At 58.7% G+C, this 21,214-nt stretch overlaps 1 protein-coding gene across 3 annotated transcripts in view; it reads left to right on the top strand.

The window, feature by feature from the left end:
- RNF157 (ring finger protein 157) overlaps window positions 1-21,214 on the top strand; it is a 62,696-nt gene that overhangs the window by 33,089 nt on the left and 8,393 nt on the right. For 2 of the 3 annotated variants that reach the window (XM_036034155.1, XM_028519457.2), the window contains exons 3-17: window positions 7,052-7,140; window positions 7,741-7,887; window positions 8,374-8,491; window positions 9,147-9,213; window positions 9,503-9,546; window positions 9,914-9,961; window positions 11,577-11,648; window positions 12,134-12,293; window positions 12,414-12,526; window positions 14,355-14,593; window positions 15,444-15,552; window positions 17,400-17,511; window positions 17,931-18,130; window positions 18,380-18,436; window positions 19,751-19,799. In XM_036034155.1, the coding sequence (XP_035890048.1) occupies window positions 7,052-7,140; window positions 7,741-7,887; window positions 8,374-8,491; window positions 9,147-9,213; window positions 9,503-9,546; window positions 9,914-9,961; window positions 11,577-11,648; window positions 12,134-12,293; window positions 12,414-12,526; window positions 14,355-14,593; window positions 15,444-15,552; window positions 17,400-17,511; window positions 17,931-18,130; window positions 18,380-18,436; window positions 19,751-19,799 (1,624 nt within the window). Of the gene's footprint in view, window positions 1-7,051; window positions 7,141-7,740; window positions 7,888-8,373; window positions 8,492-9,146; window positions 9,214-9,502; window positions 9,547-9,913; window positions 9,962-11,576; window positions 11,649-12,133; window positions 12,294-12,413; window positions 12,527-14,354; window positions 14,594-15,443; window positions 15,553-17,399; window positions 17,512-17,930; window positions 18,153-18,379; window positions 18,437-19,750; window positions 19,800-21,214 lie in introns of all 3 variants that reach the window. The other variant, XM_036034156.1, reaches the window with a different exon arrangement.

Below are 21,214 nucleotides of genomic sequence, written 5' to 3'. Positions count from 1 at the left end.
CTGGCTGGGAATTGAACCAGCGACCCTTTGGTTCGCAGGCCAGTGCTCAATCCACTGAGCCACAACCACTAGGCTAAGATCACAGGGCCAGGAGCCACACCATCAATATCAGGAGATCCGACCGCACATGCATCCTGGGGAGTTACTATCTGCTGCTGCGCCGTCTTCGCTTTGTACCGTGTTTAAACTTGGCACTTGGGTATGTTTGGTCTCAGAGAGCTGAAGGTTAGTGCTCAGGCACCTGTTTGTCCTTCATGACCTGGGGTCACCTCTGACAAGCCCCGAAAGACGACCAGAAGCCCAGGGTCTCCGTCACAGGCAGGGCAGGGAATCAGTAAGAAGAAGGGGAGCCATTCAGAGGCGGCCGCGGAGAACAGGGAAGCTGGAGGATGTGGCTCAGGAAGGGAGACTCGCAAGGATGGACTGAGAGGCGGTCGGTGGCAGACGTGGAGGGAGGCAGAGGTCTCAGGTAGGAGGCCAGGGAGGGGCTGGGGATGGAGCCCAGGGCCAGAGAGCTGCCGGTGACGTGAGTGAGCCTTGCAGCTGGCCTCAGAACGGGACACAGGACGTGTGGCGGGTGTTTGACTTTCGTCTCTGAGACTCCCCGTCTGGAACGTAATAGTTACATTGTGCCTCTTTGGAACAAACAGCGTGTGGTGCATGTTTTAAAATGCCTAGTTTGACTGAGATGGTGCTGGCCTCTCTGGGCATGTTCTCTGCCACAGTACCAGGCACCTGAAAATCTTCCACACGGGTGGATTCTTATTTGTGAACCTCGAAGCAGATGCAAGCCCAAAGCCGGGCGTCCAGGACGGGGTGCTCATCTGAAAGGGGGTCCCCGTGCTTGTGGTGTTTGCTGATTAGCTGGAGGGAACAGATGGCTGTTTCCGCTTCTTTTCCCTTTTAACTCTCCTTAAACTTAGCTGGTGGTAGGCAAAACCCTTTGTATGGAAACACAGCTCGTTTCGAGGAAGGTACTGTTATTGTAGTGGCACCGTGTGATTGGGGGGGGTTTTGTCCTGCTGGGAGGCACCCCTCTCAGTGAGGGACCCCAAGCCCCGTAGGTCGCGTTTGTCATGGAAACAGTGTGCAGGGCCCCACAGGTGCACTTGGCGTCAGAGCAGTGCCCGGCGGGTTGCCGGGTCTCAGTGCCCCCCCCAATCTGTGAGGACAGGGGGCAGTGGGTCTGCCTCGGTCGTGGGCCGAGAGCTGTGCCATCTTATGATGGGCGCTTTATTCTGCAACAGACCGGTGTCTCCTTTCTTATCACCGATTGAGGCGAACAGGGGGAATTGGTGCATTGGGCATACTCGTGCTGGGGATTCAGTCATGTTGGAAAGGGTCAACATTGGAAGTGATGTCGCGTAGCCACGCCATTCGTCCCGTGTTCTCCCTGCCAGGGGACCCGGCAGAGCTGTGAGCAGACCATACACAGACCGCCTTCCTGGTCCAAACCTTTGGCCACCGAACCTGGACACCGAGCAGCCTTGTGTGAGGGTCGCCTGGCGGCCCCCTCTCGGTGTCTCCCCCACATCTTTGATTCGAGTGGAAAGCACGTCTTGCGTCTCGTCAGCCCTGCGATCACCGCTCTGCTCTGGTGATTAACTCCCCACGAGGGCTGGATGGAAAATGAGCGAGAGGGGGTTTTTCTGCTGTAAATATAGCTCGCTGATGCTCCGGCCCTCGGCGGGCGTGGTGCAGCCGGCCCCGGGGCCGCAGCTGGTGGGAGAGGCGGATTTGTGCCCGCATTGCAGCCTTCAGGCCGAGGCCGAACTGTTCTCCCCCGGCACGGATCTCAGAAAAGGTTCTAAAGCGTCGCCAGTCTAAAAATACCCACCGGCAGGTCTTGGACACACCGCGTTTCTGAGAACAGAGGAAGTAGAGAAAGCTGAGAAAATAACCAGGCGCCAAATAAAAGGGAACTGAAATTTAAATATAAAAACCCTGAAGTCTATAAAAGAAAGGGCGGTGTAGCGCTGTAAATGAGTTATTCACATGACCCAGATCTCATCCCGCCCAGGAACTCTCGTTTGGTTCTTTGGCACAAACACTACGCGTCTGCGAATGTAGGAAATGAGTGCCTTTCTGTTCTAATTATAAATTGTCTAAAATAATTTTTCTCCCTCTTTGGAAGCAGAGTTTTGGCGTTCGGGGCTTTCTGTTCGCCAAGTCACAACTGCATTGGTGCGTGTTCATTGGTTTTCTTTTAACCTCCCCACACCCCCCCCCCCAATTAAATTAAGATTCCTTCCGAGAAATGTTCGTGCATCGCTGTTTCTCATGGTGAGCCCTGGAACCGGCCACATGTTCAGCAAGGCCCAGTGAGCAAAGGACGGTCCGGGGTCTCAGGAACCCACCAGGGCTCCTCAAGGCACAGTCGCTTCAGGGACAGGACAGGAGGAACCCAAAGTGACCCCGAGCCTCCCTGCGGTGCCCGACAGCAGGGGAGCGCTGGGAGAGTGCTGGGGCGGGTCAGAGGGCACGGACGCCCCTTGAGGGGGGCTCCTAGGGGCCCGATCGGAGGTGCGAGAGGCACACGATCTGGCCGGAAACAAATAGCAGATGTCAGCAAATTATATACTTTCCAAAAAACTTTTTTAAGGATTTCTTTTTTTAAAGGTTTTTATTTATTTCTTTTTAGAGAGAGGGGAAGAGGAGGGGAAAGAGAGGAAGAGAAAGATCAATGTGTGGTTGGCTCTCATGTGGCCCCTACTGGGGACCTGGCCCGCAACCTAGGCATGTGCCCTGACTGGGAGTTGAACCGGTGACCCTTTGGTTCTCAGGCCAGCGCTCAATCCACTGAGCCACACCAGCCAGGAAAAAAAAAAAAAGGCTGTTTAATGAATTTTTTTTGAGTGGATTTTAGTCCTTTTTATAGACTTATAGGAATTGCCCCATAAGATACCCTACTGTGTCGTTTGCACTGTGGCCATATTTTCTACAAGAGTGGGAGTGCATTTGTATAGGTAGTTTAACAAAATAGTTGAAATTAGAATGGTTTGAAAATATGTAGGATGGGGGGAGGTTAGGCGGTGGAGGGACTGAGCAGGAAGGAACAAGGACGCGTGGACATGGACAACAGGGTGGTGACTGCTGGGGGGAGGGAGTTATAAGGGGACTGAACAGTAGTGGGGAAAATACAATAAAGATCAAATAAAAAATATCTAGGATTTATGGTTCATAATATACATACGTGCATAAGTGTGTGTATAATTCACACACACAGTGGCAGTTCCACGTTTGGTCACCAGGTGGCACTTTGCCAATGTGAGGCCCACGTGAAGGGAAACTGATGAAGGCGCGGGCAGCGGCGGGGTGGTAAAGACCAGAGAGAAATTCGCTCAGTGTCATGCAGAGCCTCCACCGGCAAGACCCCCAGGGCCCCTAGGAGTTCATCTGGCTGAACCCGTGCTGTCCTCCCATCCTGGGCTCGAGGCGTTCGGGATTTAAGTCACTCTGAGATCTGGGCTCGTTCAGCACCAATGCTGCAGGCCTGTCCCTGGGGGGCGCTGTGCCGCGTGCAGGCGACCGGGTGGAAGCCGCCCGAGTTCTGCCCCCTGCAACGGAACTAGGGGGGGTGTTCCCGGTCCCCCACTGAACCGCAGGCGGGGCCTGGCGCAGCGAGAGTGTGGAATGCATGGGCAGATGCCCCGGCCCTCTGAAAACAGCTTGGGAGAGACTCCTCTGCGTCCATCGGTGACACGCGTGCACGCATCTTAGGCGGAAGGCGGACGGCGACCGCTCCCGCTGTGGCCGCCGGCGGTGGCCTCTGACACTGTCCCCCCTGGGACGTCCACCTGTGTCTTCTGCAGGTGGCGCTGGGGCGCACAGACGAGGCTTTTGTCGTGCCGTGCTCCAGGGAAGCTCCTCCCTGAGGAGGCCTGAGGCTCTCCCGCTCACGTTTGGGGGAGCGTGGCACCCGGTGCCCCGCCGCGTGTGCTGCCGCCGAGCAGACGGTGCCGCCCAGAGGGTCCGGGCTAGCTCCAGGGACCCGCGCAGGCTTCCGGGCCTTTCGCAGCGACCATCAGGCCCTCCGCGTCCCTCTCACGTTTCTAGACCATCCCGGGCTCAGAACAGCCGGTGGAGCGGCTGCGACGGAGGGGGCGTGGCTTCTGGGTGGAAACCCTGACGCTGCGGCTCCTGAGCGCTGGGACCCTCGGCAACGACATGAGTCTTTTGAGTCTCCGCGTCTTTACACGCAGAACGGGGATGTTAATGCTGAAGACCGCCGTCTCTCCGGTGAACCAGCATGTCTTTGAGTTTCTCCCGCGTGTCCGGCGGTCCTCCCGGAGCCCACAGCCCGGCGGCCACAGCAGACACGCATGTTCCTGTGGGGGACATTAAATAAGGGCGGATCTGGACTGGAGCTGGGCGGTGGCGAGGGGCGCACGACGCGCCGGTGTACTTAATGCCACCAGATGGTGTGCCTCTGATGGTCAAGGTGAAAAATTTTGTGCTACGTGCATGTTACCCTAATTTCATAAAGTCAAGTCAAAAAAGAGATCTAAAGAGCCCAGCGTGGAGCCTGGCCCACAGTGGGCACTCAGTAGACGTCTTACCACCTTAGCGGGGGAGCGCAGCCCGGGAAGACCAGCGGGGGTCGCTGCTCCGGGTGCCAGCGCCGGGGCTCGCGCAGGCGGGGGCGGGGGAAGAAGCAGCCTCCTCCCTGTCGCGCACAGCCTGCCCCCCAGCCCACACCTGGAGGGGGCGCCGAGCCTTGGGGCCCATCCTGGCTTCCCGGCTCCGCTCCATACGGGCTTGTGGGGTGTCTTCCCATTTCCCGGACACCATTCTGGAGCGAGTCAACTCAGCAGCCCTGAAGGGCACCTAAGTGCAGCTTCTAGAATTCCATTTCCCTTTTCATAGTGAAGGCAGGCGGTCTGCTCCGGGCCTCGCGGACCAAACCGTGTGCGCCTGAGCCTTTAAGACAGAGGGTTAAGGCTTGGGCAACAGTGTAAAGGGAAGGCTGAGAACACAGGTTTTGTTTGCCCCCACCCCCATCCTGCCCTCCCGATTGTTTTTCTTGTTTTGGAGAGTGTGGAGGGCCCTTTTTTCCTTTTTTTCTTTCCTTTCTTTCACTCAGGAGGAGTTGTGGCTCACTCCCAAGTACCTGTGCAAATGTATATGATTAGCTTTGCTACTCCAGAAAAAAAAAAAGATTTTAATCCCAAAGTCATTTATTTTGGCTTTAGAATAGACTAGCATTTGTGTCAGATTTTCCTGCCTAATTACTTTTTACTTAAGCTTATTTTAAAATTGTTTTAAATTCCTTCAGTGTGACAGCCCAGGGGAGGGGTGGGGGGTGGAAAATCGGCCACAGATGCGGCGTAACCCGGGATTTCGGCTCGCCGGGGTAAGAGCCTCCTGATACGCTGTTGGCGGGAGAGCAGATTGGAGTCAGCTTTCTGGAGAACAGCGTGGCAAAAATATTTTCAAAGGTCTCAAAAATATGCTTACTCTTTGATCCAGTAACTCCACATCCAGGATTTTGTCCTAAGGAGGGAATCACACCAGTGTGCAGAAATGTGGGAGCAAAGCACTCTCCACAACAGTTACAGCAGCGGAAAAATAAAATAAAATAAAAAAGCAAAACCAATGCACGTTAAACATTGAAGAACGTGGAACGGATTAAGGCACATATGTTCCTATTGCTAGTGTGTGTGGTCGTGTCATCAAATTATAGATTTTAAAAATGTTCGCCATGCCTTTCTAAGGACAAAGAGGCTACGAAACAGGGCACGCAGTTGGAACCGGTGTGTAGATGCAGAGAGGGCGTGGGGGCGGCAGGGGGGCGGCAGGGGGGCGGCAGGGGGCGGAGGCCCAGCCTCGGGGAAGACCTTCCCCAGCGTCAACTGTGGTGTCACCGAGCGGTGACATGATGGCCGATTTTGCACTTTGTCGTGTTTTTTCAAGTTTTCTACTTGCATGTGTAATACTTTGTAATTAGAGAAACCAACTAGCATGTATTTTAAAAGAATACGAGTTTGATGGATCAGTGAACAAAATGAAATGTTGCTGTTCGATGCCCACAGAGTGGGTCGTTTGGACACCCATCTGCCAATTTAGATTGGGTGCATTTTCCTGAGGGCCGCAGCCATACCGGTGAAGTCTCGGCGGTCATGCCGAGGCCTGAAAACCGGAGGTGCTGTAGGCTGTGTTTTCCCGGCAAAAGAGCCACGTTCAGCAGACGCCAGGGAAGTCACATGGGGGTGAGACGCGAGAGCTGGAGCCCTTGCAGCCAGTGCCAGGAGGTAGACAGATGCCCGAAGGAGCACACAGACTCCTGGGATTTCCCTGAATTATAGGCAAAGATCGTTTATCGTCCCCCAAACCTTCAGAACGATACTGGGAACATGATACATCATTCTTGACCTTCCGAAAGCCATTCCCGGTTGAATTTGTTACCGGTTCTCCTTTCTTATGTCCTCAACCTCATTGACTCAGAGCCCCAGGAGTGAACGTGTAAGGTACACGCTGGACAACCCCAAACCTCTGATGGCGCCGGAAGAGCCCTCGGCTGGCGTGTGAAAGGTCGCTGCTGCCCACGGTCAGCTGAGGGAGCGTGGGTTTTTCTCTGACCATGGGCTGGCTGTTTCGTTCACAGCCCCCCAAAATTCCTAAGCCCCCACGTGGCTTCCTCACTGAAGGGCGAACCTTGCTCTGGCTCCCGCCGTCCGAAGTCAGAAGCAAAAGCCTTCCGTGACTAACGCGGCCACGGTGTGTCGTTGGTATTTGGGACTGCAGTGGGCGTCCGTATTAGTTACCCACATTCTGAACGCTGACTCGGGTGAGCTGCATGGAATGGGGGGGAAGTAGAGAAGTCTCCCTCTTCCGATGCCAATTCAGATCTCAGTTCTCCTAGCCGTGACCTTGAGCGAGCTCGCTTGACAGGTCAGACGTCACTGTCCTCCCGTCGTCGGGAGACTGGCGCCTGCCTACCCGGCCCCAAGAGCCAGTGGCTGTTCTTTGTCACCCGCGAAGCCCTGTACGGGCGAGGGACAGTCACCGGTCTCTGTAAACACACAGCCTTCTCCCGCTTTGTCCCCGACAGTTTCCGTACGCTGCGCCCCCGCCCCAAGAGCCGGTGAAGACTCTGAGAAGCCTGATCAACATTCGGAAGGACACGCTGAGGCTCGTCAAGTAAGTCCCCGGTGCTCGGGCCAGGGGCGGGTGCCCTCCTGCGGGCAGGGGCAGCCACGCCCCTTAGAGACCACCTTCAGAGCAGGGGTGCCCGGCAGCGAGCCTGACCGCGCCCACTGAGATCCGGCCCCTCTGCGTCGGGCCCGTCAGACTGCACAGCACAGCCTGTGCTTGTGGGGAACGTTCCTTTCCTGGAAGAGTCACTGTCGGCTCTACTTTATGCATTTAAAAAACAAACAAATAAAGAATTATTGAGGGGAAAAGTGAATCTTGCAGCTACCTCAACAAGCCTGTGGAAAGACGGGATATTGGCCGTGGGAGTCTGAAACGGTGTGCCCAGTAATGACGATCACACTGAAAACTAAAAACGCAGCCGGGCAGGTGCGCGCGCACGTCAGCCGCAGCGCCGTGGGATGTCAGAAAGCACCCCGCACCCACGGCAGGCAGCGCCGTGGAGCCCTCTGCGGGCGTCCCCAGGGGAGGTGCAGGCCCGAGGTCGGGGTCACGGAGAGAAGCCCACAATATAAGTTAAAAAAAAAAAAGATAAATTTTAAAATAGCGACTTGCTACGCGCCGAACGCCGTCTCCCGGGTTCCCTAGGTGCGCCGAGGAAGTGAAGACCCCTGGGGAAGAGGCCGGCAAGGCCAAAGTCCACTACAACGTGGAGTTCACCTTTGACACCGACGCCCGCGTGGCCATCACCATCTACTACCAGGCCACCGAGGAGTTCCAGAACGGCATCGCCAGGTACGGGCGACAGGCCGGCGCGCCCCTTCCCCCCAGCCAGGTCAGGGCCTGCGCCCTGCGTGTTCGGCTGTGGAGGAAAGCGTTCCTTTTCTGCAGCCGGGTGAGACCTGGCTCTCCAATTTGGATCCCCCCCCACACACCGAGCCCCACCCACTTTGCGCCTTTTCCCCCTCAACTGTGCCACGTGGGTGCGGCGGCGGATGGCCGCACAGCCCTTCGGGTCGTTAAGAAGCCGAGAAAGCCCCGCTAAGCCGCCCTCCCGTGGCCGGGCGGGCTGCGTGGATAGGTTGCGTGGCACTACCAAGCAGAAGCGAAGGAAACCGAAACCAAGGAGGCCTGGTCTAGCCGCCTCCACGCCCCGGGCCCGCAGACCACTGAGAACCCGCACCAGCGGGGGAAAGGGGCGGGTCCTTTCGGGGCCGCGCAAGGGGGCGGGTCCTTTCCGGGCCTCGTGCGCTGACTCCACTTTGCCTCTTGCTCCGGCAGCTACATCCCCAAAGACAACAGCCTGCAGTCGGAGACCGTGCACTTCAAGCGGGGCGTGTGCCAGCAGTTCTGCCTGCCCTCGCACACAGTGGACCTGTCCGACTGGGCCGAGGACGAGGTGAGCTGCCGCCGCCACAGGGGGCAGGCTGCTGGGAGAAGGGGGACCCCGGGCCGGCCTGGGAGCTGGTTAGGACCACGGCCCGCAGCGCACGGACCGCCTGGGTGCTCGAAGGGCATGCTCACCTTCAGCCTTGAAACGCCTTCACACTCTTAAAAGGATATATACACCTAACCTCATCATTTTTCTATCCAGACTTGCCCCTAAGCTCCTTAGGGGGTGTCAGGAGACCCACACTCAGAGCACCTGGGGGTTCCGGGGCTGCCGTCTGTGACATTTTAAAAAGAAACTGAGGCGCCCTGGCTGGCGTAGCTCAGTGGATTGAGCGCGGGCTGTGAACCAAAGTGTCGCAGGTTTGATTCCCAGTCAGGGCACATGCCTGGGTTGCAGGCAATGACCCCCAGCAACCGCACATTGATGTTTCTCTCTCTCTCTCTCTTTCTCCCTCCCTTCCCTCTCTAAAAAATAAATGAATAAAATCTTTAAAAAAAAAGAAAGAAACTGGGGCCGTCCGTCCAAGGGGCTCGGCAGCTCCGTGGTGGCCGGAGGAGGAGCGGAGATGAGGGTCTCGGCAGCACCCCGTCTCCGGTGGGCTCCCGTGCCGTTTAAACGCAGAAGTCCTTCTCCGCTCTTACGTTCCGTTCTCTCTCTCCAGCTCGGCTTCGATCTGGACCGGGAGGTCTACCCTTTGGTGGTGCACGCGGTGGTGGACGAAGGAGACGGTACGGGTGCCCTCTGTCTTCCCTTGCCGACGCCCTGCCCTTCCGTGGCACAAGGCCGGGGCAGCGTGGTCTCCTCCGTGGGGGCCACTCGAGCAGTGTCCACACAGCCCTGCCCCGCACTCGAGTCCCCAAGGCCCTCGGGTGACAGGAACACTGCCGGGTTCCACACCGTGCTCCTGTCGTGGCAGCTCCGGACGTGTGCCGGGTGGCGGGGAACCGGGGAGGTCATTGGGCATCCAAGTGCATCATTCGGTTTCCTCCCTCACCCGTGGGCCCTTCTTTCTTCCAGAGTACTTTGGCCACTGCCACGTGCTGCTGGGCACTTTCGAAAAGGTACGTGAGTGGCTCTGCAGGCCTCACGTGGGCACGTCCGACCCCTCCGTGGGAGGACGGGAGTCGCCCTTGTGGCCGGCCGCCTGAGCTCAGCAGATGGGGCTCAGGAGGCTGGGGATGGGGATGTCGAAGGAACATGCTGGGGGTTACACTGGGGTTGAGCCCCGGCTCTGCCATCCAGTTGCACGTGACCTTCAACCGGTTGGGCCTCGTTTCCCCCTCCTCAAAGGGAAGGGTTTGACCAGCCCGGGGGTCTGTAATTCCACGTGGCGGGTGTCCCAAAACATGCGCAGCCGGGAGAAGTGACAGTGAAGAGCCGGGCACTCTGGCCTCCCCCCTTGTCACAGCTGTCCCATTCTCATTCCAGCACACAGACGGGACCTTCTGTGTCAAGCCCCTCAAACAGAAACAAGTAGTGAGTATTGGAAGGCCGGGGCTTTTGGCGTTTCCTTCCTCCTTCCTCCCTCCCTCCCTCCCTTCCTCCTTCCTCCTCTCTCCCTCCCTCCCTCCTCCTTTCCTCCCTCCCTCCCTTTCTTCCTTCCCTCTCTCTTTTACTAAGCACACTCCTTTCCCTCCCCTCCCCACTTTGTAAATCAAAGAGCAACGAAAGGGTATGCTTTTATATGTCAGGAACTGCTTGGGCAGTCTGGAAGGAATGCTGATTTTTTGGTGCCTTTCTTGTCCCAGGATGGTTGGTGTGGAGTCAGCCATTATCAGAGCGAAGGCCTCTCTCGAAGTGACAGGACCTGATTTGTCTGCGGGCATTAGGTTTGGGGAGAAGCCCCTTTTATCTGAAATGCCAGGCCTGACACATTTCAAGCTAAAGGATAAAGTGCCAGTGTCCGATTCGGGGCCAGTTGGAGCCCTTGGCTTAATTTATCTGACCAGCGCGTTTCTAAAAGTCAGAGTGTGCTGGCCGTCCGCCCCTCCAGAACGATGAGCAAGCCGTGGGGGTGTCTGCCAGGGGCCCTGCCCAGCTGGTGCCGCACCGCCCGCTGCTGCTGTGGAAGGGGGAGAGTCATGGCGGCTGAGGCGGGGGCGGTGGGTGCCCGTGACATTGGCAGGCCCCCTCCCGTGGGCGATGGGCATCCGAAATCCTGCATTATTCCGTTTTGGTGCTTAAGTGCGGCCCCCTCTTAGCAAGGTCACTAGTAGTCTATCACACCTTCGTGTACATCGGTTGCCCGTGTCCTTTGTCCTGTAGCCACTGAGTTAAAAGGGGTGTTAAGAGAGACAGGGAGGAAACAGAGCCTGAGCCCAGGGTGCCGCCTGGGAAGGCCAGCACCCGTGGGAGGCCCAGCTCCCTAGGGGGCCAAGAGAGGGCGGGCGACAGCTGGGCTTGCCTGGGGTTAGTGGTTTCTCTGTCTCTGTTGCTAGATGGCATTCACAGACTTCGTCATCCTGGAGAGTGGGTTACAAAACCGGTGACAGGCTGGGGGGGGGGGGGGAGGCCAGCAGAGGAGGGGAGTGGAGAGTCCCCCCAGTGAGGAAACGAGGGGAGGGCCAGCTTCGCGCCCACGCGGCCCCCGTCAGCGGCAGGGACACTGGGGGTCCGAGTCGGAGCTTCAGGAAACAAGGCCGAGAGGCGGGCTTTGGCCGCGTGTTGGAAACTCAACCAGTGAAGGGCGCCCCCTCTTTTCCTTGCCCATTTCTCCTCTTTCTTTCTCTTCCGTTCCTTCGTTTTTATGATGCCCAAACCCAACTTTGCTGTCATCGCTGATGTCATACTTTGAGGCAGATCCTTCCGTCTTTTTCTAGTCTGCACCTTTCTGAGCTGTCGGCAGTAGTGAGGGGCGGGACAGGTGTGGCTGTGCCCGTGAGCCTCTGTGCTTCCCCCTGGGGACTTAAGCCCCTGATTTCCTTTCTCCTCTCAAAGAGGAAACCCAAGTGAATGAGAGCACCCTTCGCTTGTCTTTTCGTGGTGACGCTGGGGTCCTCGGGTCCAAGGGCGGTGGGGGTGGGGGTCAGTTCCCACCCTTATCTCTCGGCCGCCGGCCGGCCCTGCAACTTCTCTCTCTGTGTGCTCTCAGGTAGACGGGGTCAGCTACCTCCTCCAGGAGATCTATGGGATTGAAAACAAGTACAACACGCAAGAGTCCAAGGCAAGTTCTGCCCGAAATTCTCCATAGTGTGTCCTTCCCAAGGGGCAGAGTGAGAAACACCTCCGAGGAGGCCGGGGTCCGGACTCGGCTGGGCCCTGGCAGGGTAGCTCCCCGTTCCGCATTCCAGACGACCACACTTGGATCGCTTGGGAAATGCAAACCCCGTGCCCGCGTTTGCTGGCAGGGCTCTCTGGATACTGAGCAGTAAACCCCTCTTCTCCCTGGGTGGTCTCCTGGGCCTCTCGGCTCGGCTCGGATGGCCAGAGAGAGCCAGACCTGAGCCTCCTAGGAGGAGCCCGAGAGGGCAGGTCCCGGAACCAGTGAGCCCGAGTCTGTGCACGCACGCACTTGGTGCACCGGGGAGCCCGGGGTGCGTGAACCTGCGGGGCCCGCCCCAGCCCTTCCGGCAGACTGACCATCTCGTGCACAGAGTCCGTGTCTACCTCACCGGCCCCGCCCCCGTGCCCCCCCCCCCCCCCCGCCAGGTGGCGGAGGACGAGGTGAGCGACAACAGCGCCGAGTGTGTGGTGTGCCTCTCGGACGTCCGGGACACCCTGATCCTGCCCTGCCGCCACCTCTGCCTGTGCAACACCTGCGCAGACACGCTGCGTTACCAGGCCAACAACTGCCCCATCTGCCGACTGCGTAAGCCCCCCCCCCCCCAAGGCGGGCGCAGCGGGGGCTCTGGGGGGAGGGGTCACACCGTCTGTCTGACTCCCGCCCCCAGCTGTCCTCCTGACGGTCCTTCTCCTGCCGCACGCACAGCCTTCCGGGCTCTGCTTCAGATCCGAGCCATGAGGAAGAAACTGGGCCCCTTGTCCCCAACCAGCTTCAACCCCATCATCTCCTCGCAGACGTCCGACTCGGAAGAGCACTCGGTGAGTCTGGCTCAGGACCACGGCTCCTGCCGGGCCAGCGCTGCGTCCCCGCACGGCCGCTTCTCACCTCGGGTCCCTCTTGACCCAACGTGGCAGCAAGTAATCAGACCTGGCAGCGGGGGGAGTTAGTAAGCTGGCTGCCACCGGGTTTGGTTGGAACTGAGCTGTCTCGCCAGGGAGAGTGTGCACCGCTCGTCACACCCCTGCCCTGCTTGGGAACCTGGTGTCCGGCCGGCACTGAGCATGCCCGGAGCCTCCTGCCTCTCCCCCAAGGGGGCCCGCTCTGGAACGTGCCCAAGCAGAAACGGTAGGGGGCGCTGTTTCAGATTGGAATGCTGTTTACCGTCCATATCTGAATCCTCGAAGTGGGGCGGGGGCGCCGCTTTTCTTCATCCCAGTTCACGGCTTCAGGGGTTGGGAGCCGAGCAGACGAAACCCTTCTCCTGGCCTCGGAGCGAAGGCAGGTAGCGGAGTGAAGGCTCAGAGCCACCTTGTGGGTACAGCCCGGCGGATGCCAGCTTGCCTTCCATTCACACACCAGTGGGAGGGGTTTGCCATGCAGGAAGGGGTATCAGCGTCATTCGTTAGCTGTTTGGGGAGGGAAAGTCCTCCGTTTAGCGCTCTGCTCCTCACCAGATAACAAATTCCACGTGCAGTAACGAGTGAACTATGTTACAGGCAAAGCAAGCAAGCAAAACATTTAAAAACCTGGAATAAATTACCAGTGACTCTTCGGTGGACTTTGGGTGGGAAAGGCTAAGTCTAAAAGGAAAAAAAGACCGTACAGATTTTACTGCATAAAAATTGTGAAGCTTCCAAGGTGTGAAAGATGACCGAAGCTAAATGGCAACCAACCAACCATTTAAAGAAAAAAAAAATGTGTTCACGGTGTTTCCATCAGAGCAAAGGCTGTAAGTGGTTGAGTAGATTCGTGTGAATGTGAACAGCAGATAAAGGCTCAAAGGATAACCAAAAAAATTCTCAGAAGAGGAAACGTAGTGGGTTAACAGTCGCTCTTTTTTTTTTAAGTCAACCCCATTAAAAATCTGCACTATGCAAATTAAGATGAGATACCATTTTTTACCTTTCAAATTGGAAAACCTTTTTCAGGTTTTCCGTTCTGCTCTTGGGAGTGTAACTAGAAAGATCGTTGGAAAAAATAAAACAACTATATGTACCAAGAGCCTTATACACATTTATACTTGGTATTCTAAGGTCCACGAGTACAATACCAAGAAAATAATCTGAAAAAAAAAGAGATTTACGCACAAGAACTTTCCTCAGAATGTTCACAGTCAGAAATGTCAGGCATAGCCGAATCCCAGCGCCGGCGGGACCGTCAGGGACTCTCCCTGCCTTTGCAGAGGGGACACGTGTGAAGGAAAATGCTTCTGTTTGGGGAGACAGGTCACAAAACTGTCACTGACAGATGGGCTGCCCCTGCGTGAACAGGGGAGAGGAAAACCTGGGGAAGTACAGGGGATGCGAATAAGGTTATTCTTTCAGGTGATTTGATTATTGATGGGTCTCCCCCTCCTTTCTACTTTTATGTAGTTTCCAGATTTCTTGTAACAAATGTTTCTTGTATATTTCTATTATGATAAAAAAAAAAGAAACATTCAGAAGTTGGTGTGTAAGCAGAAGCTGGGATTATGGGGTCCTTTGGTCTGTTAGCTTTCTCTGGCCTCTAGTACCGAAGCTTTTTTGACAGACCCCCAGACCTGATGTAAAAAAAAAAAAAGACATTTTTCCAGTGCAGAGTAAGAAACGCATCATTCCGCTAAACGAAGAGCCTTTCGTTCATTTTTCAACCCGTCTGTTCCCCCAGTCCTCGGAGAACATTCCACCGGGTTACGAAGTGGTGTCTCTCCTGGAGGCCCTCAACGGGCCCCTCACGCCCTCGCCAGCGATCCCCCCGCTCCACGTGCTTGGAGACGGCCACCTGTCGGGGATGCTGCCTGCCTACGGCAGCGAAGGCCACCTGCCGCCCATCAGGACGCTGTCCCCGCTGGACCGCCTGTCCGACTGCAGCAGCCAAGGGCTGAAGCTCAAACGGAGTCTCTCCAAGTGAGTGGCCGGCACCCGGCCATGTCAGCCCCAGGGTCCTCGGTGTGGGGGGCGTCCAGCCACCCCTCATCTCCTTGGCTCTAGCCTCCCTGTCCTGGGGGCCCAGGGCAGGCGGACCCTCTGGGCTGTTCCCAGAGGGTCCCGTTTCACTGAGGACCTGGGGCCAACACCTGGGGGGAGCTGGTCCCGCCCCTCAGGGGAGGAAAACAAGAAGCACACGGGCCCTTGGGGGGTGTCCAGATGGACAAGCGTGTCATGCATTCTCTCCATGGGGGTGGGGGACAGGGAGCACCCTTCAGCCTGCAGACTAGAGCAACCTTGTGACCGGTCTCTTTAGAGCACTTCAGTCCAGCTAGGCACAAGTCGTGATAAAGGAAGGCATTTTTTAAATCTTTATTTATTTATTAAAGATTTTATTTATCTATTTTTAGAGAGGGAAGGGAGGGAGGGAGAGAGAGAGAAACACCAATGTGCGGTTGCTGGGGGTCATGGCCTGCAACCCAGACATGTACCCTGGCTGGGAATCGAACCTGGGACACTTTGGTTCTCAGCCCGAGCTCAATCCACTGAGCTACGCCAGCCAGGGCCCAAGGAAGGCATTTTATAGACGAAAATATTAAGACACTAAAACTGTCAGTGGCTTTTTCAAGTTCAGACAGAAGTTACGGAGTGAGCTGAAGAGAAAATGCAGGTGTTCTACCCCCCTGCCCCCCCCCCAACACCTAGAGGTCTTGGTCCCTGCCCGGTGCCCCTGCGCCTCCCTGCTCCCTCGCCGCCCTCCTCTTCTGGCGTTCTTGGGGGCTGTGGGCTCACTGCCGCCCCCCCCCACCCCGCCCCCGGGCTTTCCCAGGTCCGTCTCCCAGAATTCCTCCGTGCTGCGGGAGGAGGAGGACGAGCGTTCCTGCAGCGAATCGGAGACGCACCTGTCTCAGAGGCCGTCAGCTCAGCAGCTCGAAGAGGTAACCGCACGGCCCTCCCTTGCTTGGGTGTTGGGCTCCAGCACTTGCTCCCCCTGCAAGTCACTCGTTCCCCAGCGCCTCTGAACACGCTCTGCGCCGGCAGCAAAGGCTTTGTTCCGCTCGCTCGCTCTCGGTGGGGCCTGTGTCCTCCACTTGTGACCGTTCCACAGGCTGAGGACCGTGGCAGTGGGGAGGTCGCCAAAGCCCCTGCCTGCGGTGCTTACATTCTTTTCTTAGTTTTTAAAGATTTTTTATTTATTTTTAGAGAGAGGGGAAAGGAGGGAGAAAGAGAGGGAGAGAAACATCAGTGTGTGGTTGCCTCTCACACACCCCCAACTGGGGACCTGGCCTGCAACCCAGGCAAGTGCCCTGACTGGGATTCGAACTGGAGACTTTCAGTTCACAGGCCGGTGCTCAGTCCACTGAGCCACACCAGCCAGGGCACGGTGCTTCTGTTCTTGGTCACAGGTCAGGGGCAGGGCGCGGGGAGACAAAAGGCAGTAAGTAAAAACGCGTGTGCAGGGCACGGTGGGTCACTGGACGGATAGGGGAGAAAGGGGGTGTCGGGCCGAGAGGTGGGGTGTCTGTCTTTAAGAAGCGGCCCGTGAGTGACACCAGAGGTGGTGTGACAGCGAGCTCTGCAGACGCCAGGGGCCAGGGGGCGCAGACCCAGCAGGCGGAAGGGCCTCAGGAGGCCGTGCGGTGGGGGGTGGAGGGCAGGTGCTCCCCTCAAAGACTTCAGTTAACAGGGGGTCATTATAGCCACTCCTGGCAAGGCAGGGAGCTCGGGGCCGTGGAGCATGCACAGGTGACAGGGAGGGTCCCGTCCTGAGGGACTCGACGTCCAACAGGGGCACGACCAGTACACAGAAGACAGCATCGTGCCTGGCACATAGCAGTTGCTCAGCTAGGTGTTTGTTGAATGAATGAATTGAACTCCATAGTGCGCCCAAACCGGGGACCAGACAGTGCGGCAGCAGAGGGGCGGCCAGAGGTCAAGTGGAGGAAACTGGGAAAAGGTGCGAGGGAGGGCCCACACGGAGCCAAGACTCAGAAGTTTGAGAAATGAGGACAGAGGCGAGCCGGCCCTTGGGGGTGGGAGGGGGCGTGCAGGCTCTGAGCAGGTCAGTAGTTCCGGGAGAGCTCCGGGTCCTGAAGGCCCCGCTGTGGGCGGTGTGGGGTGGAGGGGGTGGGGGTGGAGGGGGGTGGAGGGGGGGGCTGAGCCAGGAGATGCTGCAGGAGCCCAGGCGGAGGCGAGGCCGGGTCTAAGGTCAAAAAGGGATTGGGTTGTGGAGACAGAACCCGGAAGGCTGGGCGCCTGCCCAGGTGGGGCGAGGGCACCAGCCAGGGTGCCTGATGGGGGGTGGGGGCGTTGCCAGGGGCGGGCTGGGGGAGGGGCGGTGCAGTGTCTGCCCCACCGAGCGAGCTGGAACTAACCCGGCTTCCACGTGGAGGCGCCCAGCCGGCCTGGCGGCCTCTGCTGCTTTTGTCTCCTTTTCCTTCCGAAGAAAAGCTGTTTTTAATCCCAGGGAGACCTGGGGTGTGCCCATGTCACAGCTGCTGGGTGACCTGTGTCACCCGAGCTGCCGCCTTTGTGCGGCCCCAGCAGACGCTGTGCCTCGGCCAGCCGTGCCGACCGCAGGCGGCACCTCCCCTGGGAGACAGCCGTGCCGGCCAGGGCCCGAGAGCAGCGGGGACAGAAGAGAAACCGCCCGCCTCTGCGTGGCGCTGATGTGGTGCCAGTGGGGACCCGAGTCCCTCCCAGGGTCCCCTCTCCCCATGCCCCCTGCCCTTTCCCCATCCTCCAGCATGTCTGACCCGCCCTCCCCCTCCCTCCCTCCCCCCAGGAGTGTGGCGTCACTCCGGACAGCGAGAACCTGACCCTGTCCTCGTCAGGAGGCATTGACCAGTCATCTTGCACCGGGACACCTCTGTCTTCCACCATTTCCTCCCCGGAAGGTACACGCGGGAACAGGGAGGGACCTCACGTTCTCCCCTCAGCCCGGGGTTCCCGAGACAGACCTGGGGGCCTCCCGTTAACACCTGAGCCAGCTGCGTGAGGCTTAGGCCCCCCATAGAGGGGAGGGGGCTCCCTGTCTTGGGGTGGGGGTGGCCGTGCCACTGAGCTGGGGGCGGAGGGGCGGGCAGCTGTCTCACTCCCAGTCCCACCGATCCCGGTCCCCGAAGTGGAGTTCTGAGCTCTCAGTGGGAAGGAGCAGAACCCTGGAAAACCTTACATCTGAAACCCTTTTAGGTGAGGGCGAGGCCGGGCCACCGCGGCCCTCGCTGCGTGGTGCAGGGAGCGCGCGCGCTCCTCACTCGGCTCTCAGACCCCGTGCCTGACCTCCATCTCCTCCCTCCACCTCCTGTCTCCAAAGACCCCGCCAGCAGCAGTCTGGCCCAGTCGGTCATGTCCATGGTGTCCTCCCAGAGCCGGCACTCCCAGATCAGCACCGACACCGTCTCCTCCATGTCCGGCTCCTACATCGCCCCCGGCACCGGCACCGGCACCGAGGACGAGGGAGAGGCTTTCCCCTCCCCGCTGGCCGACAGCAGGGCCGCCTCAGAGGAAGGAGAGGTGAGGGGGGCGCAGGGCTGCCCACCCTGTGCGAGGAGTCCCAGGTAGCTCACTGCGGGACGGGCGTCTGCCGGGGACCCCTGCAGACTCTATGCTTGGGAGGGGAGCCATGGCAACCAGAGGGAGTAGGACCCGAGGCTCCCCCTCAGACCCGCCTCTGTTGCACCTCTGGCCGGAGGCCAGGGGCTGGGTTTGCTGCCAGGCCAGCAGGGCGTCTCTCAGTGCCGTCACCCTGTCACTCCTTTGCAGGTGGCGGCATCTGCAGACAGCAACTTTGTGGGCCTCGCGGAAGAGCAGGATGCAGAGGTAACACCCCCGGAGGACTCGGCGCTGGCTGGGGAGGCAGATTGGACGGGGCTGTCCCCGGTGGCTTTTGGATTGGAGGTGGTGTGGGGGACCAGGGCAGCTGCACGCTCAGGGCAGCTGCACGCTCTGGCGATGGCGCGTCCGGCCAGCAGGGGGCACTGTCTCAGTTAATGCCTGGAGGGAGTTGGGTGCAGGGAACTCTTCCCTCCAGACCCTGGGCCTGACACTGGGTTTGTCCTTGGTCACTTAGTGACTGTTTACACAGGACGGCTATGTCGCGGGTGCTTCCCGGCACTGGGGCCAGCAAAGCGACCTGGTTTCTGCTTGCCCCACCACCCTCTGTACCAATGCGGGAGGGCGGGGGGGATGGGGGGGCCCGGTCACAATTCAGCCGAGAAGTGCCTTGACCGAGGTGTGTGGAGAGCCGTGAAATGCCCAGCCCACAGGGAAAGCTCTAGAACTTTTTCTTTTTCTCCTCTAGAATTTTGTCTTGAGCCCCACGTACTCACAGGAGTGTCTGGATAGAGCTCCCAGCCCTCAGGGATTCCAGAAACTGTTCAGATCCCACTGTCTGCTTTTCCACTGGCCTTTTATCCCTGTCTGAGAAAGCAGGACGCGCGAAACCACCACCCAGGCCGTGGCTGACACGCCTGGTGTGCCCGCTAACTGTGCCTTGGACCTGGTCCCCCACCCTGCCGGGCCTCCCCAGGCCAGGCCTGCCTCTGCCCAGCAGCCCTGGCGTGAAACCCCTTCAGGAGGGTTTGTTCAGTCTTCAGCCCGTGAATATACAGTTGGGCCTTTCCGTTTTTAAAATTTTTTAAAGATGTATTTATTTATTTTTAGAGAGGGAAGGGAGGGAGAAAGAGAGAGAGAAACATCAATGTGCGGTTGCTGGGGGCCGTGGCCTGCAACCCAGGCATGTGCCCTGACTGGGAATCGAACCTGCGACACTTTGGTTCGCAGCCCGAGCTCAATCCGCTGTGCTACGCCAGCCAGGGCCGTTTTAAAATTTTTATAACAATTTATTTGAGCTGAACAGAGGGTAGATGTGGAAGCAAGGTCTCAACAGCCTGAGAACAGTGCTCCTGCAGCCGAGCCCCCACCAGCACAGGGCACACCGCGTGGTCCCAGGGCCCGTGGTGTTCTCAGCCTGCTCCCCGCCCCCCGGAGCGTATGCACAGGGGGCCCACGGCAGTGCCCCGTGGACATCCTCCGACGGTGCGGCTGGTCAGCGCCCCAGCCTCCGCATGGCCTGTGGGTGACCGTTCTCCCTCACCGACTCGGGAGACTCACCGCGCCTTCCTTCCGTTGCAGGGGAACGACGTGATGGAGGAAGACGACGGATCCCCCACGCAAGAAGATGGTAAAAGACCTGGTCTCTTTTGCTCCCTCTCGTTCTGTTCTTTCCCGGGTGTTCTTTCAAGGGTCCTGCAGGGGGCGCACTGGCGCGCGTGCGCGGCACCCCTCCTCGGTGTGCCGTTGGGGAAGGGTCGTCTTCCTGATGGAGCAGCAACGCCCGCAGGGTGCCGGAGGACGCCAGCGGCCTCCCGGCTTTTTCTGGGCTCTGCGCCAAGGCTGCCCGGAGGAGGGTGCCGCGGGCGACCCCGCACTTCTCCGTTTACACCGGACGGGCCCCAAAGCTTCCCGGGCAGCTCCCGTGGCCTTCCCGCCCGCCGCGGCTGTGCAGCCCAGGCCCCCAGAGCCCCTGTCGCAGCCCCCACGTTGAGCGGCAGGGGAAGGACGGCCGGGCTGCCGGTGTGGTTTTGCTTTAGCGGAGAAAGCGGCTGGCGTCCCAGTAACGGGGCCTCGGGAGCCAGCGGCGCAGGGAAGCCACGGCAGGGGCCAGCGTTCCGGGCCTGTGTCCGCGGTGTCCTTGCGCTCACGCAGGACTCAGCGCTTCCGTCGGAACAACGTTGTTTCTAGTACAGCTGGCAGGAGAGGGGCGATCCCCAGAGCAAGGCAGTAGGACGGAGGGGGTGGGCTGGGAACGTCCCACCGGGGGATGTCCCACCTGGGGATGGACTTCCGCGGGTTCCAGGAACCAGAGTGTCTCCCTCCGCTGCTCTGAGGCGCCTCCTGCAGGAAGGCGCCTCCAAAGCAGACCTGGACCCGGACGCCGGCCGGGGCGCAGATGTCATCCTAGTTGCTTCTGCTTTAGCGCTGGCCGTTGCTTGGGAGTTCAGGGGCGTGCATGCGGACTTGACCACTCCGGCCTGGCCAAGTCGCCCTGAAGGAGGGCATGGCCGCCACGGCTGAGCCTCCGCCACACGTTTGCCCGCCAGCCCCAGACGGCGCCGGGCGCCTCGTCGACCAGAGTGACATCCTCAGTGCTCCAGGCCCCCTCTGGGACTGCGCCCCCCCCCCCCCAGAGTGTTTGCTTCCGACAGGCGCAGGGCCGCCGGTATTCCTGCCCCACATTCCACAGCCCACACAGCGGGTTATGGTTCCTCCTTTCCCATTCACCAAGAAAAAAAAAAAGAGGGAGCTTAGAAAAAGTAACTTCTAAAAGTTTCCCCTTCCCCTCTCGTATGTCTGTAGGGCTCAGGTCAGTCCGTGAAAATGTACTCGACATAACACATTTCGTAATCCTCCAAAGCAAATAAATCGTAATTTTGTGCATGTGCTGACTCTGACTGGACATGCAAGACTATGGACCCTAAGACCTTCCGTGGTGGTTCTGGTTCTAGCACTTAGCATTTGCAGAGCCTTCTGGTGCTAAGCACACCCCACAGCACCGGCAGACCCAGGCAGGGGCAGGGCGGCTTCCCCAGCGGGTCC

The sequence above is a fragment of the Phyllostomus discolor genome, chromosome 8 (genome assembly GCF_004126475.2).
Source record: "Phyllostomus discolor isolate MPI-MPIP mPhyDis1 chromosome 8, mPhyDis1.pri.v3, whole genome shotgun sequence".
NCBI classification, from domain to species: Eukaryota; Metazoa; Chordata; class Mammalia; order Chiroptera; family Phyllostomidae; genus Phyllostomus; species Phyllostomus discolor.
This window is presented reverse-complemented; position numbering and strand designations above follow the sequence as displayed.